This window comes from Canis lupus, chromosome 28, assembly GCF_011100685.1.
Source record: "Canis lupus familiaris isolate Mischka breed German Shepherd chromosome 28, alternate assembly UU_Cfam_GSD_1.0, whole genome shotgun sequence".
In the NCBI taxonomy this organism is placed as follows: Eukaryota; Metazoa; Chordata; class Mammalia; order Carnivora; family Canidae; genus Canis; species Canis lupus.
Genome location: NC_049249.1, coordinates 2,441,238 through 2,459,003, shown reverse-complemented (window position 1 = coordinate 2,459,003; position 17,766 = coordinate 2,441,238). Strand labels below are relative to the sequence as shown.

The 17,766-nt window shown below is 43.9% G+C and overlaps 1 protein-coding gene across 1 annotated transcript; it reads right to left on the bottom strand.

Annotated features, from left to right (window-relative positions):
• Positions 1–16,398: 16,398 nt before the first annotated feature.
• On the bottom strand, positions 16,399–17,352 carry OR6D7 (olfactory receptor family 6 subfamily D member 7). Its single transcript, NM_001256445.1, is given in 1 exon segment — positions 16,399–17,352. A coding segment is annotated over 1 exon segment (954 nt).
• Between the last annotated feature and the right edge of the window lie 414 nt (positions 17,353–17,766).

Below are 17,766 nucleotides of genomic sequence, written 5' to 3'. Positions count from 1 at the left end.
ATTCTTTCAGTTTCTGCCTATCTTGGAAGCTGTTTATCTCTCCTATTCTGAATGAGAGCCTTGGTAGATAAAGTATTCTTGGCTTTATGTGCTTCTCTTTTAGGTCCTCGACTAAATCCTGCCAGCCCTTTCTGGCCTGCCAGGTCTCTGTGGAGAGGTCTGCTGTTAACCTAATACTTCTCCCCATAAAGGTTAGGGATCTCTTGTCTCTTCCTGCTTGTCTCTTCTCTTTATCTTTGGAATTTGTAAATTTCACTATTAAATGTCGTGGTGTTAAAAAATAAATAAATAAATGTCGGGGTGTTGAACGGTTTTTATTGATTTTAGGGGGGATCTCTCTATCTCCTGGATCTGAATGCCTGTTTGCCTTCCCACATTAGGGAAGGTCTCAGCTATGATTTGTTCAAATACACTTTCTGGACTTCTGTCCCTTTTGGTGCCCTCTGGAACCCCAATTAAATGTAGATTTTTCCTTCTGAGGCTGTTATTTATTTCTCTTAACCTTTCCTCATGATCTTTTGTTTTTCTCTTTTTTCCTCAGCTTTATTCCTTGCCATCAACTTGTCTTCTATGCCACTCGCTCATTCTTCTACCTCATTAACCCTGTCATTAGGACCTCCAGTTTGGATTGCATCTCATTTAATTTTTTTTCTGGCCTGATTAGACCTAAATTCTGCAGTCATGAAGTCTCTTGAATCCTTTATGCTTTTTTCCAGAGCCACCAGTAGCTTTATAATTGTGCTTCTGAATTGGCTTTCTGACATTTAATTGTAATGCAAATTCTGTAAATCTGTGGGAGACAGTACTGATTCTGATTCTTTCTTTTTTGGGGAGTTCTTCTTTCTAGTCATTTTACTCAGTGCAGAGTGGCTAAAAACAAGCTGTACAGGAAAAAGGAGAAAAAGAGAAATAATGGGAGAGGGAAGCAAACAAAAAACAAAACAAACAAACAAAAAAACAAGGAGGGATATCCTCTGATTCTATATACTGTAAGTCTTTAGACTTCCCCTGGAACTCTCCGGCGCTGCTTGGTCAGGAACTTGCTCTTCCCTTGTCCTTCCAGCTGGTCTTCTGGGGGAGGGGCCTGTTGTGCTGATGTGTGTGCACCTGGGGGAGCTGCCCCGCCCCCTGCCTGGTGCAGGGTTTAGTGGGAGCCATTTTTCCTGTGAGGCCCCTGCTCCCTGCCAGCCCTGCTCAGTCCCAGTTACAAGGTGACCCCAGGAGGAACAACAACCTTGGAGGCGGCCAGCTCTCCAGCTCTGGAATCTGCTCCAGCAGTAACCACCACAGTCTCCCAGTCCGTAGGGGCCTGGATGCTCTGGGGGCGGGGGCACTGATCTGCACAGCTCGGGGCCGCCTGGTGGCAGGAGCGTCCTTGCTGTCTTGTGTCCTCCTGGCCTCCGCCTGTCCCAGGGGGGCCCGGGATCCTGGGCTGTGTCCCGGGCGCCCTGGCTCCAGGGCCTTCGCTGCAGGAATCGCGCTCCCGGGACCACGCAGCCCCCTCCGCGCGGAGCCCTGCCAGAGAGGCAGCCTGAGCTGCTCCCGGGGCCCCGCCTGGCAGGCGCTTCAGCCCTTTAGGGCGTGTGGCCGCTCTCCCCCGGGCACATGTCCTCTGTTAGTGATCCCAGGAACCGGGGGGCATCACTGCCCCTCCTGGGATCCTGCCCAAGTGAGCCCCGTCCCGGAGGAGCAGGAGCTGCACCGACCTTCCCGGGCGGAAAGGGGCTCGCGGGGAGTTGGAGCAGGACCAGGAGGGCGGGGATGCCCTCGGGCTCCCGGGGACAGTAACAGCAACTGTGCGCCCAGGAGAGTGCGCCGAGCTCCCCAAGGGCTGCAGCGCGCACGGCGGGACCCGGCGGGACCCGGAGCAGCTGAAGGGGCTCGGGCGGCAGCTCCGCGGAGGGGGCTGCGCGGCCCCGGGAGCAGCTCGGAGGGGCTCGGGCAGAGGAAGAGGCTCCCTGCAGAGGGGGCTGCGCGGTTCCAGGAGCAGCTCGGAGGGGCTCGGGGGCGGCTCCGCGGAGGGGGCTGCGCGGCCCGGGAGCGCGAATCCAACAGCGCAGGCTACGGAGCACAGGGCGCGGGACACAGCCAGGATCCGGCCTCCCCCGGGACAGGCAGAGGCCGGGAGGGCCCAGGACAGCGAGGACGCTCCTGCCCCAGCTGAGCAGAGCAGCGGCCACCGCCCCGGAGCCTCCAGGCCCTGCAGACGGAGTTCCTGCCGGAGCTGAATCCAGGTTTCCAGAGCTGCCCCGCCACTGGGGCTGTTCCTTCCTGCGGCCTCACGGGGTAAACAACCCCCACTGAGCCCTGCACCAGGCAGGGGCACAGCAGCTCCCCCAACTGCTAACACCTGAAATCAGCACAACAGGCCCCTCCCCCAGAAGACCAGCTGACGGACAAGTTCCAGGGGAAGTCAAGGGACTTAAAGTACACAGAAGCAGAAGATACTCCCCCTGTGGTTCTTTTTTTGTTTGTTTGTTTTTGTTTTGTTTTGTTTTGCTTTTTGATTTGTTTCCTTCCCCACCACCTTTTTTTCTCCTTTCTTTTTCTTTCTCTTTTTCTTCTTTTTTTTTTTTCTCGTTTTTTTTCTTTTCTTCCCTTTTTTTTTCTCTTTCTCTTTTCTTTCCTTCTTTCTCTCCTCTCTTTTTCTCTTTTTCCCAATACAATTTGCTTTTGGCCACTCTGCACTGAGCAAAATGACTAGAAGGAAAACCTCACCTCAAAAAGAAAGAATCAGAAACAGTCCTCTCTCCCACAGAGTTACAAAATCTGGATTACAATTCAATGTCAGAAAGCCAATTCAGAAGCACTATTATACAGCTACTGGTGGCTCTAGAAAAAAGTATAAAGGACTCAAGAGACTTCATGACTGCAGAATTTAGAGCTAATCAGGCAGAAATTAAAAAATCAATTGAATGAGATGCAATCCAAACTAGAAGTCCTAACGACGAGGGTTAACGAGGTGGAAGAACGAGTGAGATGACATAGAAGACAAGTTGATAGCAAAGAGGGAAACTGAGGAAAAAAGAGACAAACAATTAAAAGACCATGAAGATAGATTAAGGGAAATAAACGACAGCCTGAGGAAGAAAAACCTACGTTTAATTGGGGTTCCCGAGGGCGCCGAAAGGGACAGAGGGCCAGAATATGTATTTGAACAAATTCTAGCTGCCTGCCAGCGCCTTTGGTCCGGGAAGACTGGTAAAGCTCCTGCTTCTCCGGGGCTGGGCTTTCCTGTCCTGGGGGCACTCACCACCCCCCACCCGCTGGCCTTAGCCCGGCTCCTCGCAGGGGCACCTCCCCCTTGGATGCTTTTTTATTTCTTTATTTTTTTCCATCCTCTTACCTTGATAGAAGCGCAAACTCTTCTCACTGTGGCATTCCAGCTGCTCTCTCTTAAAATCTCAGGCCAAATTCGTTGCTGTTCAGGATGATTTGAAAGTTATCTAGGAACGTTGGTGAGGACAGGTGACTTGGGGACCCTACTCCTCTGCCATCTTGCCCCGCCTCCTCGATAAATTTCAAACCATTCTTAACACCAACAAATCTGACCTAAGATTTAAAGAGAGAACAGCCGGAGCTCTACAGAGAGAAGAGTTTACACTTCTAAGGTAGGAAGATGGGAAAATAAAATAGGAAAAAATCGAGTTGGGGAAGGGCCCCATGAGGAGCTGGGCTAAGGCCAGTTGGGGAGAGCCTGGGGACAGGAAAGCCCTGCCTCAGAGAAGAGGGAACTTTTAAAAATCCACACCAGAGTCTTCCCAGATGGAAAGGAGCTCAGCAGGGAAATTGAGCAGAACCGCAGGAGGAGCAGGGAAGCCTCCAGTCTCCCAGGGTCACTAATAGAGGAGGGGCGCCCCGGATAGAGTGAGCAACAGACTGTGGGCCAATCTCCCTAAAGGGCTGGAGCAGGAACCCGGCTGGGCTTCGGGGAGAAGCCAGTTGGTCAGGTAGTGGCTCTGGACGGAGGAGTCTGAGCCCTGCTGCCTTCGGGGGCCGCACCCCAGGAGCGTGATTCCAGCAGCACAGGCCCCAGATCCCAGGGCAATGAACGGGTACATCCCAGGATCCGGCGCTCCCCCGGGACATGCAGAGGTGGTGAAGGCGCAGGACAGTGAGAACTCTCCTGCCACTGGGTGCCTCCAAGCTGTGCAGTTCAGCCCACCTGCCCCAGGAGCATCTAGGCCAGTGTGGATGGGGAGCTGCAGTAGTTACTGTGGGGAGCTGACTCCAGAGCTGGAGAGGTGGCCGCTGCCAGTGGTGGTGTTCCTCCTGTGCCTATAAGACAGGGGGCTGCCACGGAAAAAAGGCCTCTCGGGATAAACAGCTCTCACTGAGCCCGGGATCCAGCACGGGGCTGGTGGGACATCTCCCCCATGTGTACACACCTGAGAATCAGCACAGCAAGCCCCTACCCAGAAGACCAGCTGGAAGGACAGGGGAAGGGCAAGTTCTTGACCAAGCAAGCTGGAAAGCTCCAGGGGAAGTCGAGGGATTTACAGTATATAGAACCAGAAGATACCCCTTCTATTTTTTCTTCCTTTTCCTAGTAAAATGTGTTTTTATACCACACTGTAAATTTCCAATTTTTTTCTTTTCCACCTTAGCTACAATGTTTTACTACATCTTCATTTTTAAGTTTCTTCCTTTCTGACATTCATATTTCTACAATTATAGGTCTTACATATATTTCCCACTTCTTGATTCCCTTAAACATACTCAACTTGGCAAGATATACAAATGTCTTTTTGTTCAGTATTTTTTGCTTTCCCTGCCTCATTTTGTTCTACAATGGCAGAAGTTAATACCTTCTTAAACATGACCAGCATGCACTCAGAACCAAGTGGTATACCATGCTGGTTCATTCTGTGAGATTCCTCATTCCCATTCTGCCCCCCCCCCTCTTTTATCTCATTTATGTTTAGGTGGTCAATGTTGGGGCCTTCTACAAGTATTTCTGGTTTATATAAATTTGGGACTGAGCATCTTCTAACATACAGAATTTAATATACTCAGAACCAAGAGGATCACCCTCTAGGACCCCTCAGGTAGACTACATTCTCCCTCCCCTACAACTTTGACACCACCAACATCTCCCAGTCCCCCCTTTCTTTTCTTCTCTTTTTTCTTTTCTTTTTCCTCTTTACCTTTGCTTTTTTCTCTTCTTTTTGTTTTCTTATTCTTTGGGATTCTTGGCCTTTTCTTTTTTACTATTTTGTTTTAAAATTTGCTTTTCACTTGAGTGGTCCTTTTGTTTTATTTTGTTCTGATTTTTGTTTTCAATTCTGGTCTCTGATCTCAACATAATCATCTAGGCTGAAATTTACTTAGGGCACGGTTGATATTATTGACTCAGCCTGTTCATACATCCACTCTGCACTGAGAAAAATGATCAGAAGGAAGAATGTACCACAAAAGAAAGAACCAGAGAAAGTACTCCCTCCCACAGAGTTATAGAATTTGGATTACAATTCGATGTTAGAAAGCCAATTCGGAAGCATAAGAATAAAGCTACTGGTGGCTCTGGAAAAAAGCATAAAGGATTCAAGAGACTTCATGACTGCAGAATTTAGATCTCATCAGGCTGAAATTAAAAATCAATTAAATGAGATGCAATCCAAACTGAAAGTCCTAATGATGAGGGTTAATGAGGTAGAAGAAAGAATGAGCAACATAGAAGACAAGTTGATGGCAAGGAAGGAAGCTGAGTAAGAAAAAGAAAAACAATTAAAAGACCATGAGGAGGGGGCAGGGCAAGATGGTGGAGTAGTTGGGTTCCCAAGTCACCTGTCCCCACCAACTTACCTTGATAACTTTCAAATCATCCTGAAAACCTAGGAATTCCACCCTAGATTTAAAGAGAAAACAGCTGAAACGCTACGGAGAGAAGAGTTTGTGCTTCTAACAAGGTAGGAAGATGGAAAATAAATAAATAAAAAAGAATCAATGGGGAGGGGCACCCCGCAGACCCGGGCTAAGGCCCGGTGGCAAAAGCCTACAGGGACAGGAAAGCCCAGCACCTGGAGAAGAACTTTAAAAAATCTGCACTGGATTCTTCACAAAAGGAAAGGTGCTTAGCACAGAAATCAGGTTAGCACAGGAACTGCAGAAGGGGCAGGGATGTCTCCAGGTTCCCCAGGACACTAACAGAGGAAGTGGGCCTGGGAGAGAGCTCACCAGGGAGACCTTGGGCCGAACTTGGTAAAGGGCCGAGCGCCCCCACTGGGCCTCCAGAAAGCTCAGGTAGTGGGTCCAGGTGGAGAGAGCACGCGCTGCTGCATTTGGGAGCCACGCCCTGGGAGCACATTTCCAGCAGCACAAGCCCCAGATCCCAGGGTGCAGGGAGACACAACCCAGGATCCTGCATTCCCCCAGGACAGGCGAAGGCGGGGAAGGAAGAGGAGAGTGAGGAAGCTCCTGCCGCGGGGTGCCCCCGAGCTCTGCAGATCGGCGCCTCCCACCCCCAGAGCATCCAGGCCTGTGTGGACTGGGATACTGTCTTAGTTACTGTGGAAGTGGACTCCAGAGCTGGAAGGCTGGCCGCCACCAATGTGGTTCTTGCTCCTGGTGTCACCCTGTGCTGGAAGGGGAGGGGCCGCAGGGGAACAGGGGTCTCACACGATAAACAGCTCCCACTGAGCCATGCACCTGGCAGGGCGCAGGGCAGCTCCCCCAGGTCCACACATCTGAGAAACAGCACAGCGAGCCCCTCCCCCAGAACACCAGCAAGAAGGACAGGGGAAGAGCAAGTTCTTGACGGAGCAGCACTGGAGAGAAACGGGAAGTCAAGGGAATTACAGTATATAGAACCAGAGGATACCCCTCCTTTTTTTTTTCCCTTCCTTTTTCTGGTACAACTCATTTTTAGCCACTGTGCACTAAGCAAAATGACTAGAAAGAAGAACTAACCACGAAAGAAAGAATCCGAAACAGGACTCTCTCCCAAGAGTTACAGAATTTGGAATCCAATTCAATGTCAGAAAATCAATTCAGAAGTACAATTAAAAAGCTACTGGTGGCTCTGGAAAAAAGCATAAAGGATTCAAGAGACTTCATGATGCAGAATTTAGATCCAATCAGGTCGAAATTAAAAATCAATTAAATGAGATGCAATCCAAATGGAATGTGCTACAACGAGGGTAATTGAGGTAGAAGAAAGAGTGAGGGACATAGAAGACAAATAGATGCCAAGGAAGGAAGCTGAGGAAGAAAGAGAAAAACAATTAAAAGACCATGAGAAAAGGTTAAGGGAAATAAATGATAGCCTCAGAAGGAAAAATCTACATTTAATTGGGGTTCCAGAGGGCGCCGAAAGGGACAGAGGCCCGGAACAAATCATAGCTGACAACTTCCTTAACTTGGGGAGGGAAACAGGCATTCAGATCCAGGAGATAGAGAGGTCCCCCCCCCCCTAAAATCAATAAGAACCATTCAACACCTTGACATTGAATAACGAAACTTGCAAATTCCAAAGATAAAGAGAAAATCCTTAAAGCGGCAGGGCACAAGAGATCCCTAACTTACATGGGGAGAAATATTAGATTAACAGCAGACCTCTCCACAGAGACCTGGCAGGCCAGAAAGGGCTGGTAGGATATATTCAGAGTCCTAAGTGAGAAGAACATGCAGCCAAGAATACTCTATCCAGCAAGGCTCCTATTCAGAATAGAAGGAGAGATAAAGAGCTTCCAAGATAGGCAGAAACTGAAAGAATATGTGACCACGAAGCCAGCTCTGCAAGAAATACTAAGGGGGATTCTGTAATAGAGGATCCAAGGGACCAATCCACAAAAACAGGGACTGACACTAAATTCATATCTTTCAATAGTAACTCTGAATGTGAATGGGCTTAATGACCCCATCAAAAGGCGCAGGGTTTCAGACTCGATAAAAAAAGCAAGATCCATCTATTTGCTGACTACAAGAGACTCGTTTTAGACATAAAGACACCTACAGCCTGAAAATAAAAGGTTGTAAACCATGTACCATTCAAATGGTCCTCAAAAAAGCAGGGGTACCCAACCTTATATCAGATAAACTAAAGTTTATCCCGAAGACTGTAGTGAGAGATGAAGAGGGACACTATATCATACTTAAAAGAGTCTATCCAACAAGAGGACCTAACAATCATGAATATTTATGCCCCAATAGTGGGAGCTGCCAAGTATATCAATCAATTAATAACCTAAGTTAAGACATACTTAGATAATATTACACTTATACTTGATGACTTGAATGTAGTGCTTTCTACAATTGATGGATTTTCTAAGCTCAACATCTCCAAAGAAACAAGAGCTTTAAATGATACACTGGACCAGATGGATTTCACGGATATTTACAGAACTTTACATCCAAACGCAACTGAATACACATTCTTCTCAAGTGCACATAGAACTTTCTCCAGAATAGACGACATACTGGGTCACAAATCAGGTCTTAACCGATACCAAAAGATTGGGATTGTCCCCTGCGTATTTTCAGATCATAATGCTTTGAAATTAGAACTAAATCACAAAGAGAAGTTTGGAAGGATTTCAAACACGTGGAGGTTAAGGACCATCCTGTTAAAAGATGAAAGGGTCAACCAGGAAATTAGAGAAGAATTAAAAAGATTCATGGAAACTAATGAGAATGAAGATACAACCATTCAAAACCTTTGAGATACAGCAAAGGATTCCTGAGGGGGAAATACATCGCAGTGGAACAGAATAGAGAACCCAGAAGTGGACCCTCAACTTTATGGCCGACTAATATTCAACAAAGGAGAAAAGACTATCCACTGGAAAAACAGTCTCTTCAATAAATGGTGCTGGGAAAATTGGACATCCACATGCAGAAGAATGAAACTAGACCATTCTCTTACAGCATACACAAAGATAAACTCAAAATGGATGAAAGATCTAAATGTGAGACAAGACTCCATCAAAAACCTAGAGGAAAACACAGGCAACACCTTTTTTGAACTTGGCCACAGTAACTTCTTGCAAGATACATCCATGAAGGCAAGAGAAACAAAAAGCAAAAATGAACTATTGGGACTTCATCAAGATAAGAAGCTTTTGCAAGCAGAAGAAACAGTCAACAAAACTAAAAGACAACCTACAGAATGGAAGAAGATATTTGCAAATGACATATCAGATAAAGGGCTAGTTTCCAAGATCTATAAAGAACTTCTTAAACTCAATACCAAAGAAACAAACAATCCAATCATGAAATGGGCAAAAGACATGAACAGAAATGTCACAGAGGAAGGCATAGACATGGCCAACAAGCACATGAGAAAATGCTCTGCATCACTGGCCATCAGGGAAATACACATCAAAACTACAATGAGATACCACCTCACACCAGTGAGAATGGGGAACATTAACAAGGCAGGAAACCACAAATGTTGGAGAGGATGCGGAGAAAAGGGAACCCTCTTACACTGTTGGTGAGAATATGAACTGGTGCAGCCACTCTGGAAAACTGTGTGGAGGTTCCTCAAGAGTTAAAAATAGACCTGCTCTACGACTCAGCAATTGTAATGTTGGGGATTTACCCCAAAGATTCAGATGCAATGTAAGGCCGGGACACCTGCACCCCAATGTTTCTAGCAGCAATGTCCACAATAGCCAAACTGTGGAAGAGCCTCGGTGTCCATTGAAAGATGAATGGATAAAAAAGATGTGGTTTATGTATACAATAATTCTCAGCCATTAGTAATGACAAATACCCACCATTTGCTTCACCATGGATGGAACTGGAGGGTATTATGCTGAATGAAATAAGTCAATCAGAGAAGGACAAACATTTTATGTTTTCATTCATTTGGGAAATATAAATAATAGTGAAAGGGAATAGAAGGGAAGGGAGAAGAAATGGGTAGGAAATATCAGAAAGTGAGACAGAACATAAAGACTCCTAACTCTGCATCCAATGAGAGGATCATATGGTTCTTGGTTTTTCTCTTGCTGATATGATGAATCACATTGATTGTTTTACGGGTGTTGAACCAGCCTTGTGTCCCAGGGATAAATCCTACTTGGTTATGGTGAATAATTTTCTTAATGTACTGTTGGATCCTATTGGCCAGTATCTTGTTGAGAATTTTTGCATCCATGTTCATCAGGGATATTGGTCTGTAATTCTCCTTTTTGCTGGGGTCTTTGTCTGGCTTTGGAATTTAGGTGATGCTGGCTTCATAGAACGAATTTGGAAGTACTCCATCTCTTTCTATCTTTCCAAACAGCTTTAGGAGAATAGGTATGATTTCTTCTTTAAACGTTTGATAAAATTCCCCTGGGAAGCCATCTGGCCCTGGACTCTTGTGTCTTGGGAGGTTTTTGATGACTGCTTCAATTTCCTCCCTGGTTATTGGCCTGTTCAGGTTTTCTATTTCTTCCTGTTCCAGTTTTGGTAGTTTGTGGCTTTCCAGAAATGCGTCCATTTCTTCTAGATTGCCTAATTTATTGGCGTATAGCTGTTCATAATATGTTTTTAAAATCGTTTGTATTTCCTTGGTGTTGGTAGTGATCTCTCCTTTCTCATTCATGATTTTATTGAGTCTTCTCTTGCTTCTTTTTAATAAGGCTGGCTAATGGTTTATCTATCTTATGAATTCTTTCAAAGAACCAACTCCTGGTTTTGTTGATCTGTTCCACAGTTCTTCTGGTCTCGATTTCGTTGAGTTCTGCTCGAATCTTTATTAACTCCCTTCTTCTCTTGGGTGTAGGATCTATTTGCTGTTTTTTCTCTAGCTCCTTTATGTGTAAGGTTAGCTTTTGTATTTGAGTTCTTTCCAGTTTTTGAATGGATGCTTGTATTGCGATGTATTTCCCCCTTAGGACTGCTTTTGCTGCATCCCAAAGATTTTGAACGGTTGTATCTTCATTCTCATTAGTTTCCATGAATCTTTTTAATTCTTCCTTAATTTCCTGGTTGACCCTTTTATCTTTTAGCAGGATGGTCCTTAACCTCCACGTGTTTGAGGTCCTTCCAAACTTCTTGTTGTGATTTAGTTCTAATTTCAAGGCATTATGGTCCGAGAATATGCAGGGGACAATCCCAATCTTTTGGTATCGGTTCAGACCCGATTTGTGTCCCAATATGTGGTCTATTCTGGAGAAAGTTCCATGTGCGCTTGAGAAGAATGTGTATTCAGTTGAGTTTGGATGTAAAGTTCTGTAGATATCTGTGAAATCCATCTGGTCCAGTGTATCATTTAAAGCTCTCGTTTCTTTGGAGATGTTGTGCTTAGAAGACCTATCGAGTATAGAAAGAGCTAGATTGAAGTCACCAAGTATAAGTGTATTATTACCTAAGTATTTCTTCACTTTGGTTAATAATTGATTTATATATTTGGCAGCTCCCACATTCGGAGCATATATATTGAGGATTGTTAAGTCCTCTTGTTGAATAGATCCTTTAAGTATGATATAGTGTCCCTCTTCATCTCTCACTACAGTCTTTGGGGTAAATTTTAGTTTATCTGATATAAGGATGGCTACCCCTGCTTTCTTTTGAGGACCATTCGAATGGTAACCCAAAAGCATAAGATACCTAGGAATAAACCTAACCAAAGATGTAAAGGATCTATACCCTCAAAACTATAGAACACTTCTGAAAGAAATTGAGGAAGACACAAAGAGATGGAAAAATATTCCATGCTCATGGATTGGCAGAATTAATATTGTGAAAATGTCAATGTTACCCAGGGCAATATACACGTTTAATGCAATCCCTATCAAAATACCATGGACTTTCTTCAGAGAGTTAGAACAAATTATTTTAAGATTTGTGTGGAATCAGAAAAGACCTCGAATAGCCAGGGGAATTTTAAAAAAGAAAACCATATCTGGGGGCATCACAATGCCAGATTTCAGGTTGTATTACAAAGCTGTGGTCATCAAGACAGTGTGGTACTGGCACAAAAACAGACACATAGATCAGTGGAACACAATAGAGAATCCAGAAGTGGACCCTGAACTTTATGGGCAATTAATATTCGATAAAGGAGGAAAGACTATCCATTGGAAGAAAGACAGTCTCTTCAATAAATGGTGCTGGGAAAATTGGACATCCACATGCAGAAGAATGAAACTAGACCACTCTCTTTCACCATACACAAAGATAAACTCAAAATGGATGAAAGATCTAAATGTGAGACAAGATTCCATCAAAATCCTAGAGAAGAACACAGGCAACACCCTTTTTGAACTCGGCCATAGTAACTTCTTGCAAGATACATCCACGAAGGCAAAAGAAACAAAAGCAAAAATGAACTATTGGGACTTCATCAAGATAAGAAGCTTTTGCACAGCAAAGGATACAGTCAACAAAACTCAAAGACAACCTACAGAATGGGAGAAGATATTTGCAAATGACATATCAGATAAAGGGCTAGTTTCCAAGATCTATAAAGAACTTATTAAACTCAACACCAAAGAAACAAACAATCCAATCATGAAATGGGCAAAAGACATGAACAGAAATCTCACAGAGGAAGACATAGACATGGCCAACATGCATATGAGAAAATGTTCTGCATCACTTGCCATCAGGGAAATACAAATCAAAACTACAATGAGATACCACCTCACACCAGTGAGAATGGGGAAAATTAACAAGGCAGGAAACAACAAATGTTGGAGAGGATGCGGAGAAAAGGGAACCCTCTTGCACTGTTGGTGGGAACGTGAACTGGTGCAGCCACTCTGGAAACCTGTGTGGAGGTTCCTCAAACAGTTAAAAATATACCTGCCCTACGACCCAGCAATTGCACTGTTGGGGATTTACCCCAAAGATACAAATGCAATGAAACGCCGGGACACCTGCACCCCGATGTTTATAGCAGCAATGGCCACGATAGCCAAACTGTGGAAGGAGCCTCGGTGTCCATCGAAAGATGAATGGATAAAGAAGATGTGGTTTATGTATACAATGGAATATTACTCAGCTATTAGAAATGACAAATACCCACCATTTGCTTCAACGTGGATGGAACTGGAGGGTATTATGCTGAGTGAAGTAAGTCAGTCGGAGAAGGACAAACATTATATGTTTTCATTCATTTGGGGAATATAAATTATAGTGAAAGGGAATATAAGGGAAGGGAGAAGAAATGTGTGGGAAATATCAGAAAGGGAGACAGAACGTAAAGACTGCTAACTCTGGGAAACGAACTAGGGGTGGTAGAAGGGGAGGAGGGCGGGGGGTGGGAGTGAATGGGTGACGGGCACTGGGTGTTATTCTGTATGTTAGTAAATTGAACACCAATAAAAAATAAATTAAAAAAAAAAAAGACTGCTAACTCTGGGAAACGAACTAGGGGTGGTGGAAGGGAGGAGGGCCGGGGGTGGGGGTGAATGGGTGATGGGCACTGAGGGGTCCCTTGACGGGATGAGCGCTGGGTGTTATTCTGTATGTTGGCAAATTGAACACCAATAAAAATAAATTTATTATTTAAAAAAAAGAAATCAAGTTCTTGCTCTGGGCTGACGGGAAAGGAGAGGAAAAGAAAATTCATTTGTCACAGTCTATTGTCCCAGAGTGGGGTGAATATGCCTCTCATGCTGCCAGTGGTTTAGGTGGCAAAGCCCTATTTCCATAGCCCAGAATGTTTCATAGCACACACAGCAAGGCTACATGGCAGCCTAGACTACTGAAACCCCAGAAAGGAGCAGAGATATAAAACAACCACATTTTGTTGTCCACAGGTCTGAGCTACAGCTGGACTCTCAGACTACATAGGGTTCTGATGAAAGCTCTGGCTCTGCCTCCCCCAGGAGGTAAAGCCCAGTTAACATGCAACATTGCTGCCCACCTTTCTATACCAGTTATGGGGAACAGGCAGCTTCTTTTACATTCAGCCCTAAGTGCTGCTAAGACGAATGTCCTGATGCAGCACTTCACCTCATGACACACCTTCTCCAGGACACCTTCTCCTGCACCATGCTCCTCCATCATATCCTCACCCTTCCATGTGAAGAAGCATTCTCGTTTTACAGCATCAACAATGAGAAGCTGCTGGGATGCCTGGGTGGCTCAGCAGTTGAGTGTCTGCTTTTGGCCCAGGACATGATCCCAGACTTCCGGGATCGTGTTCCACATTGGGCTCCCTGTGAGAACCCTAATTCTCCCTGGCTTGCTCCGGAAGTAGAACCAAGCCTCCAATTAACCTGCCTGTATCTGAGAGCCAACAGGCCCCAGCATGCATTAGGCCCTTGAGGATGACAGATAGTAAAGCAATGGTTTTACAGAGTGTGTGGTGTGAATGAGAGTGCAGGCATTTGCCACAGGATCTCATCCCAATTCGGTATATAGTTAGTAGGGTATTCACTCTCTCAGCTGCTCACTGAAGAGAGAAGGAATTGGACCACACATCTAGCACTTCCCACTTTTCCAGCTTCTGCTAGAAAGACTAGCTTCTCTCCTACCTGTCTCAGGGCACTAACAGGGTTTGGCATACTTTAGTCTCCTGGGGCATACTAAAAACAAAGATTTGGATGACTAAAACAAAGGGTTTGGATGAGCACAAAGATTTGAGAAGTACCCGAATCTCTGGCTGGGTTAATTGGTGAGGTTTATCTCATACACTAAGCTGGTTCATGAGGCTGGGCTGTGAACATTGGCAGAAGTGGCTATTTTATCTAATGCATAGAAACCAAAAACACAGGGAACCCCTGCTTTTAGATTAGGCTCATAAATTATCTTCTTTGGAGAAAAAAAAGGGATATATAGAGACACAGCTGTCCTTGGAAGATTATGACCCCCAGGACACTTTATAATCATACCCTTCCCAGACATAAAAATTGAAATCATCCAATATTCTTTGACAGTCTAAATCTTCTTCATCAGGTTATGCCTTAAATATTAATTCTCAAATCAAGCAGGAAAGGAATATATGCACTCAAATCAGACCTATGGAAAATCAAATGCATGCCATGTAAATGCTGTATCAGATGTGACAGGAACTACTTCCCACTAGGGCCAGTTGTCTGCAGGCGGGAGCCGCTTCCTTCATGAGACAACAAACACAGTAATTGACCCAATTTTAATTCATTTTTAAAATAACCAATGCACTCATTTTCCTTTTAAACTTTCCTAATTATGAGTTTTGTTAGTTTTTGCTATATTAAATGTCAACTATAATTTAGCTTAACCTGGAAGTCAGTGGCAGCTCCCATACCTAAAGTCACATTAGGAAAAAATGTCTCTTACATGTAGGGGGAGAATTTGGTAGTGGGATCACCTACCTTTCAGCAATCTATTGGGGTCAGGGCTTCGCAACCTCTATTACAGGGAATAAAACCTCAACACATTTAAAAGTTTTGGGGTACTTAGATGGCTCAGTTGGTTAAGCATCTGCCTTTGGCTCAGATCATGATTCCAGGGTCCTGGGACTGAGCCCTACATAGGGCTCCATGTTCAGCAGGGAGTCTGCTTCTCTCTCTCTTTTTTGTCCCTCTCCCTGTTTGTGCACATATGCTCTTTATCTCTTAAAGGGGAAAGGAGAGAAAATGAGTGAAAATATCAGTGAGGGTGACAAAACATGATAGACACCTAACTCTGGGAAATGAACAAGGGGTAGTGGAAAGGGAGGTGGGCAGGGGGTTGGGGTGACTGGGTGACGGGCACTGAGGGGGGGCACTTGGCGGGATGAGCACTGGGTGTTATGCTATATGTTGGCAAATTGAACTCCAATAAAAAAGAATAAATACAATCTTTTAAAAATTTTTAAGGTTTTACATTTTATTTATATTTCAAGAAAGAATTAAAGACAATTTTATTAACATTTGATACAGCGGGAAGATGACAAAGTCAAAGTGACCATTCTAACCACATGGAGTTACACTGAGCTTTTATACCTCTAACACCAATAGACCCAAAGAGAGAATAAGCTTACTGCTGACTCATTTACATAAAAGATACAATGAATGCAATACTATTAACTTTCTTTAGGCTATTATATTATGACTTTATGTAATTTTCAGAATAATTTGTTACTAAAATTTCAACCATGAATACCTAAAATGATAATGGTTTCTACCCATTTTTAAGGTATCAGGAGGCTCAAGCATGAAAATGTACCATAAACAGTAATAATTGTTATCTGATTGGTGATTTTTTTATTCTTAGCCTAAAGACTTTGCATTATGTATGTATACTAAGCTCTCCATAAATATTGTTTGAGCTGAATTCATAAAAGACCACTGAGTAGAAAATTAAGGTAGATATTTTCAGCACAATATAGAGAACTAAGAGGAATTCCCAAATAGTGAAAAGTATTGTATTGTAATATAGGATAGTGCCCATCTAGATGAAAATTAGCATAAGCTAGATCACCATAGGGAGAGATTCTACAGAAAAGATTTCTGCAATAGTGGGAAATTGAACTACAAGACCAAGAAGATCCACTTACCCTCTAAAGCTCTGTTTATGCAACCTCACCCAGGACAGAGCATCCCTCAAAGCCTGGTGGACCTGCTTGTTCCGCAGAGTATAAATAACAGGGTTGAGCAGCGGGGTCACCACTGTGTTCACAAGGGCAGCCTCCCTGTTGGAGTCCATCCTGTTCGTTTGTTTTGGTTTCACATATATAAAGACACAACTGCCATACATCAGAGAGAGGACTATGAGGTGAGATGAGCAGGTGGAGAAAGCTTTCTTTTTCTCCTTGGCTGATGGGAGTTGCAGGATTGTGACTACTATGTTGCTATAGGCAATGATGGTTATGATAAGTGATGTCAAAAGGATAAAGGAAGTGAGGACAAAGGCCAACATTTCAATAGACCTGGTGTCAGAACAGGAGAGATGAATCAGGGGGCCAAGGTCACAGAAAAAATGGGGGATGACATGAGGACCACAGAAGGATAACTGGAACACCTTTACTACCAGACCAGTGATGAGAGAGAAGGGCAAAGCACAACAGATCATGACCAGGAGGAAGCAAGTCTTCAGGTTCATGATGGTTGGGTAATGCAGAGGCTTGCAAATGGCCAAGTATCGATCCAAGGACATTACAGCCATGAGGAAGAAAATTATTGACCCAAAAAACAGAAAAGAAAAGGCTTGTGTGACACAAGCAGTAAAGGAAATTGTTTGCCTTCCTGAAAGAAAGATGGACAGCAGTTTAGGAACAACTGTGGTGATAAAACAGCATTCAAAGAAGGAGAAAGTGCTAAGTAAAATATACATGGGTGTCTGGAGACGATAATCAACCCAAGTGATGATGATGATCACCATATTTCCTGTGATAGAGGCCACGTATGCCAGCAGATGTACCAGGAAGAAGAGGTTTCCCAAGTACTGGATGGTAGGAAACCCTTCCAGAATGAATCCTCGGATTACTGTCTCATTCCTCACCTCCATAGTGATCTTTTCTCTGTCATCAACTCTCTTGGATATGTTAAACTGAAAACATTATCAGCAAAGAATAAAAATTTAATTGATGGCCACTGTTAAAAAATGACTACTTGCTGCTACAATTCTGAATAAGGAATCACTTTATATCATTTAAATGCTGTATTATAAATTATTTTGAACTTTTTCTATTATTAAGCTATAAAAATTGAGGGTTTATTGTTTATTTTTGAGGGTAATTTTTATTTTTATTTTTTGTCCTTTTCTGATTGATTTATTTCACTCAGCATAATACCCTCCAGGTCCCTCCACATCAAAGCAAATGGTGGGTATTTGTCATTTCTAATGGCTGAGTAATAATTTTTAACATGCCACTTTATTTTTAGAAAATAATATCTTTGGATAGTAGTCTATAAGGTAAAC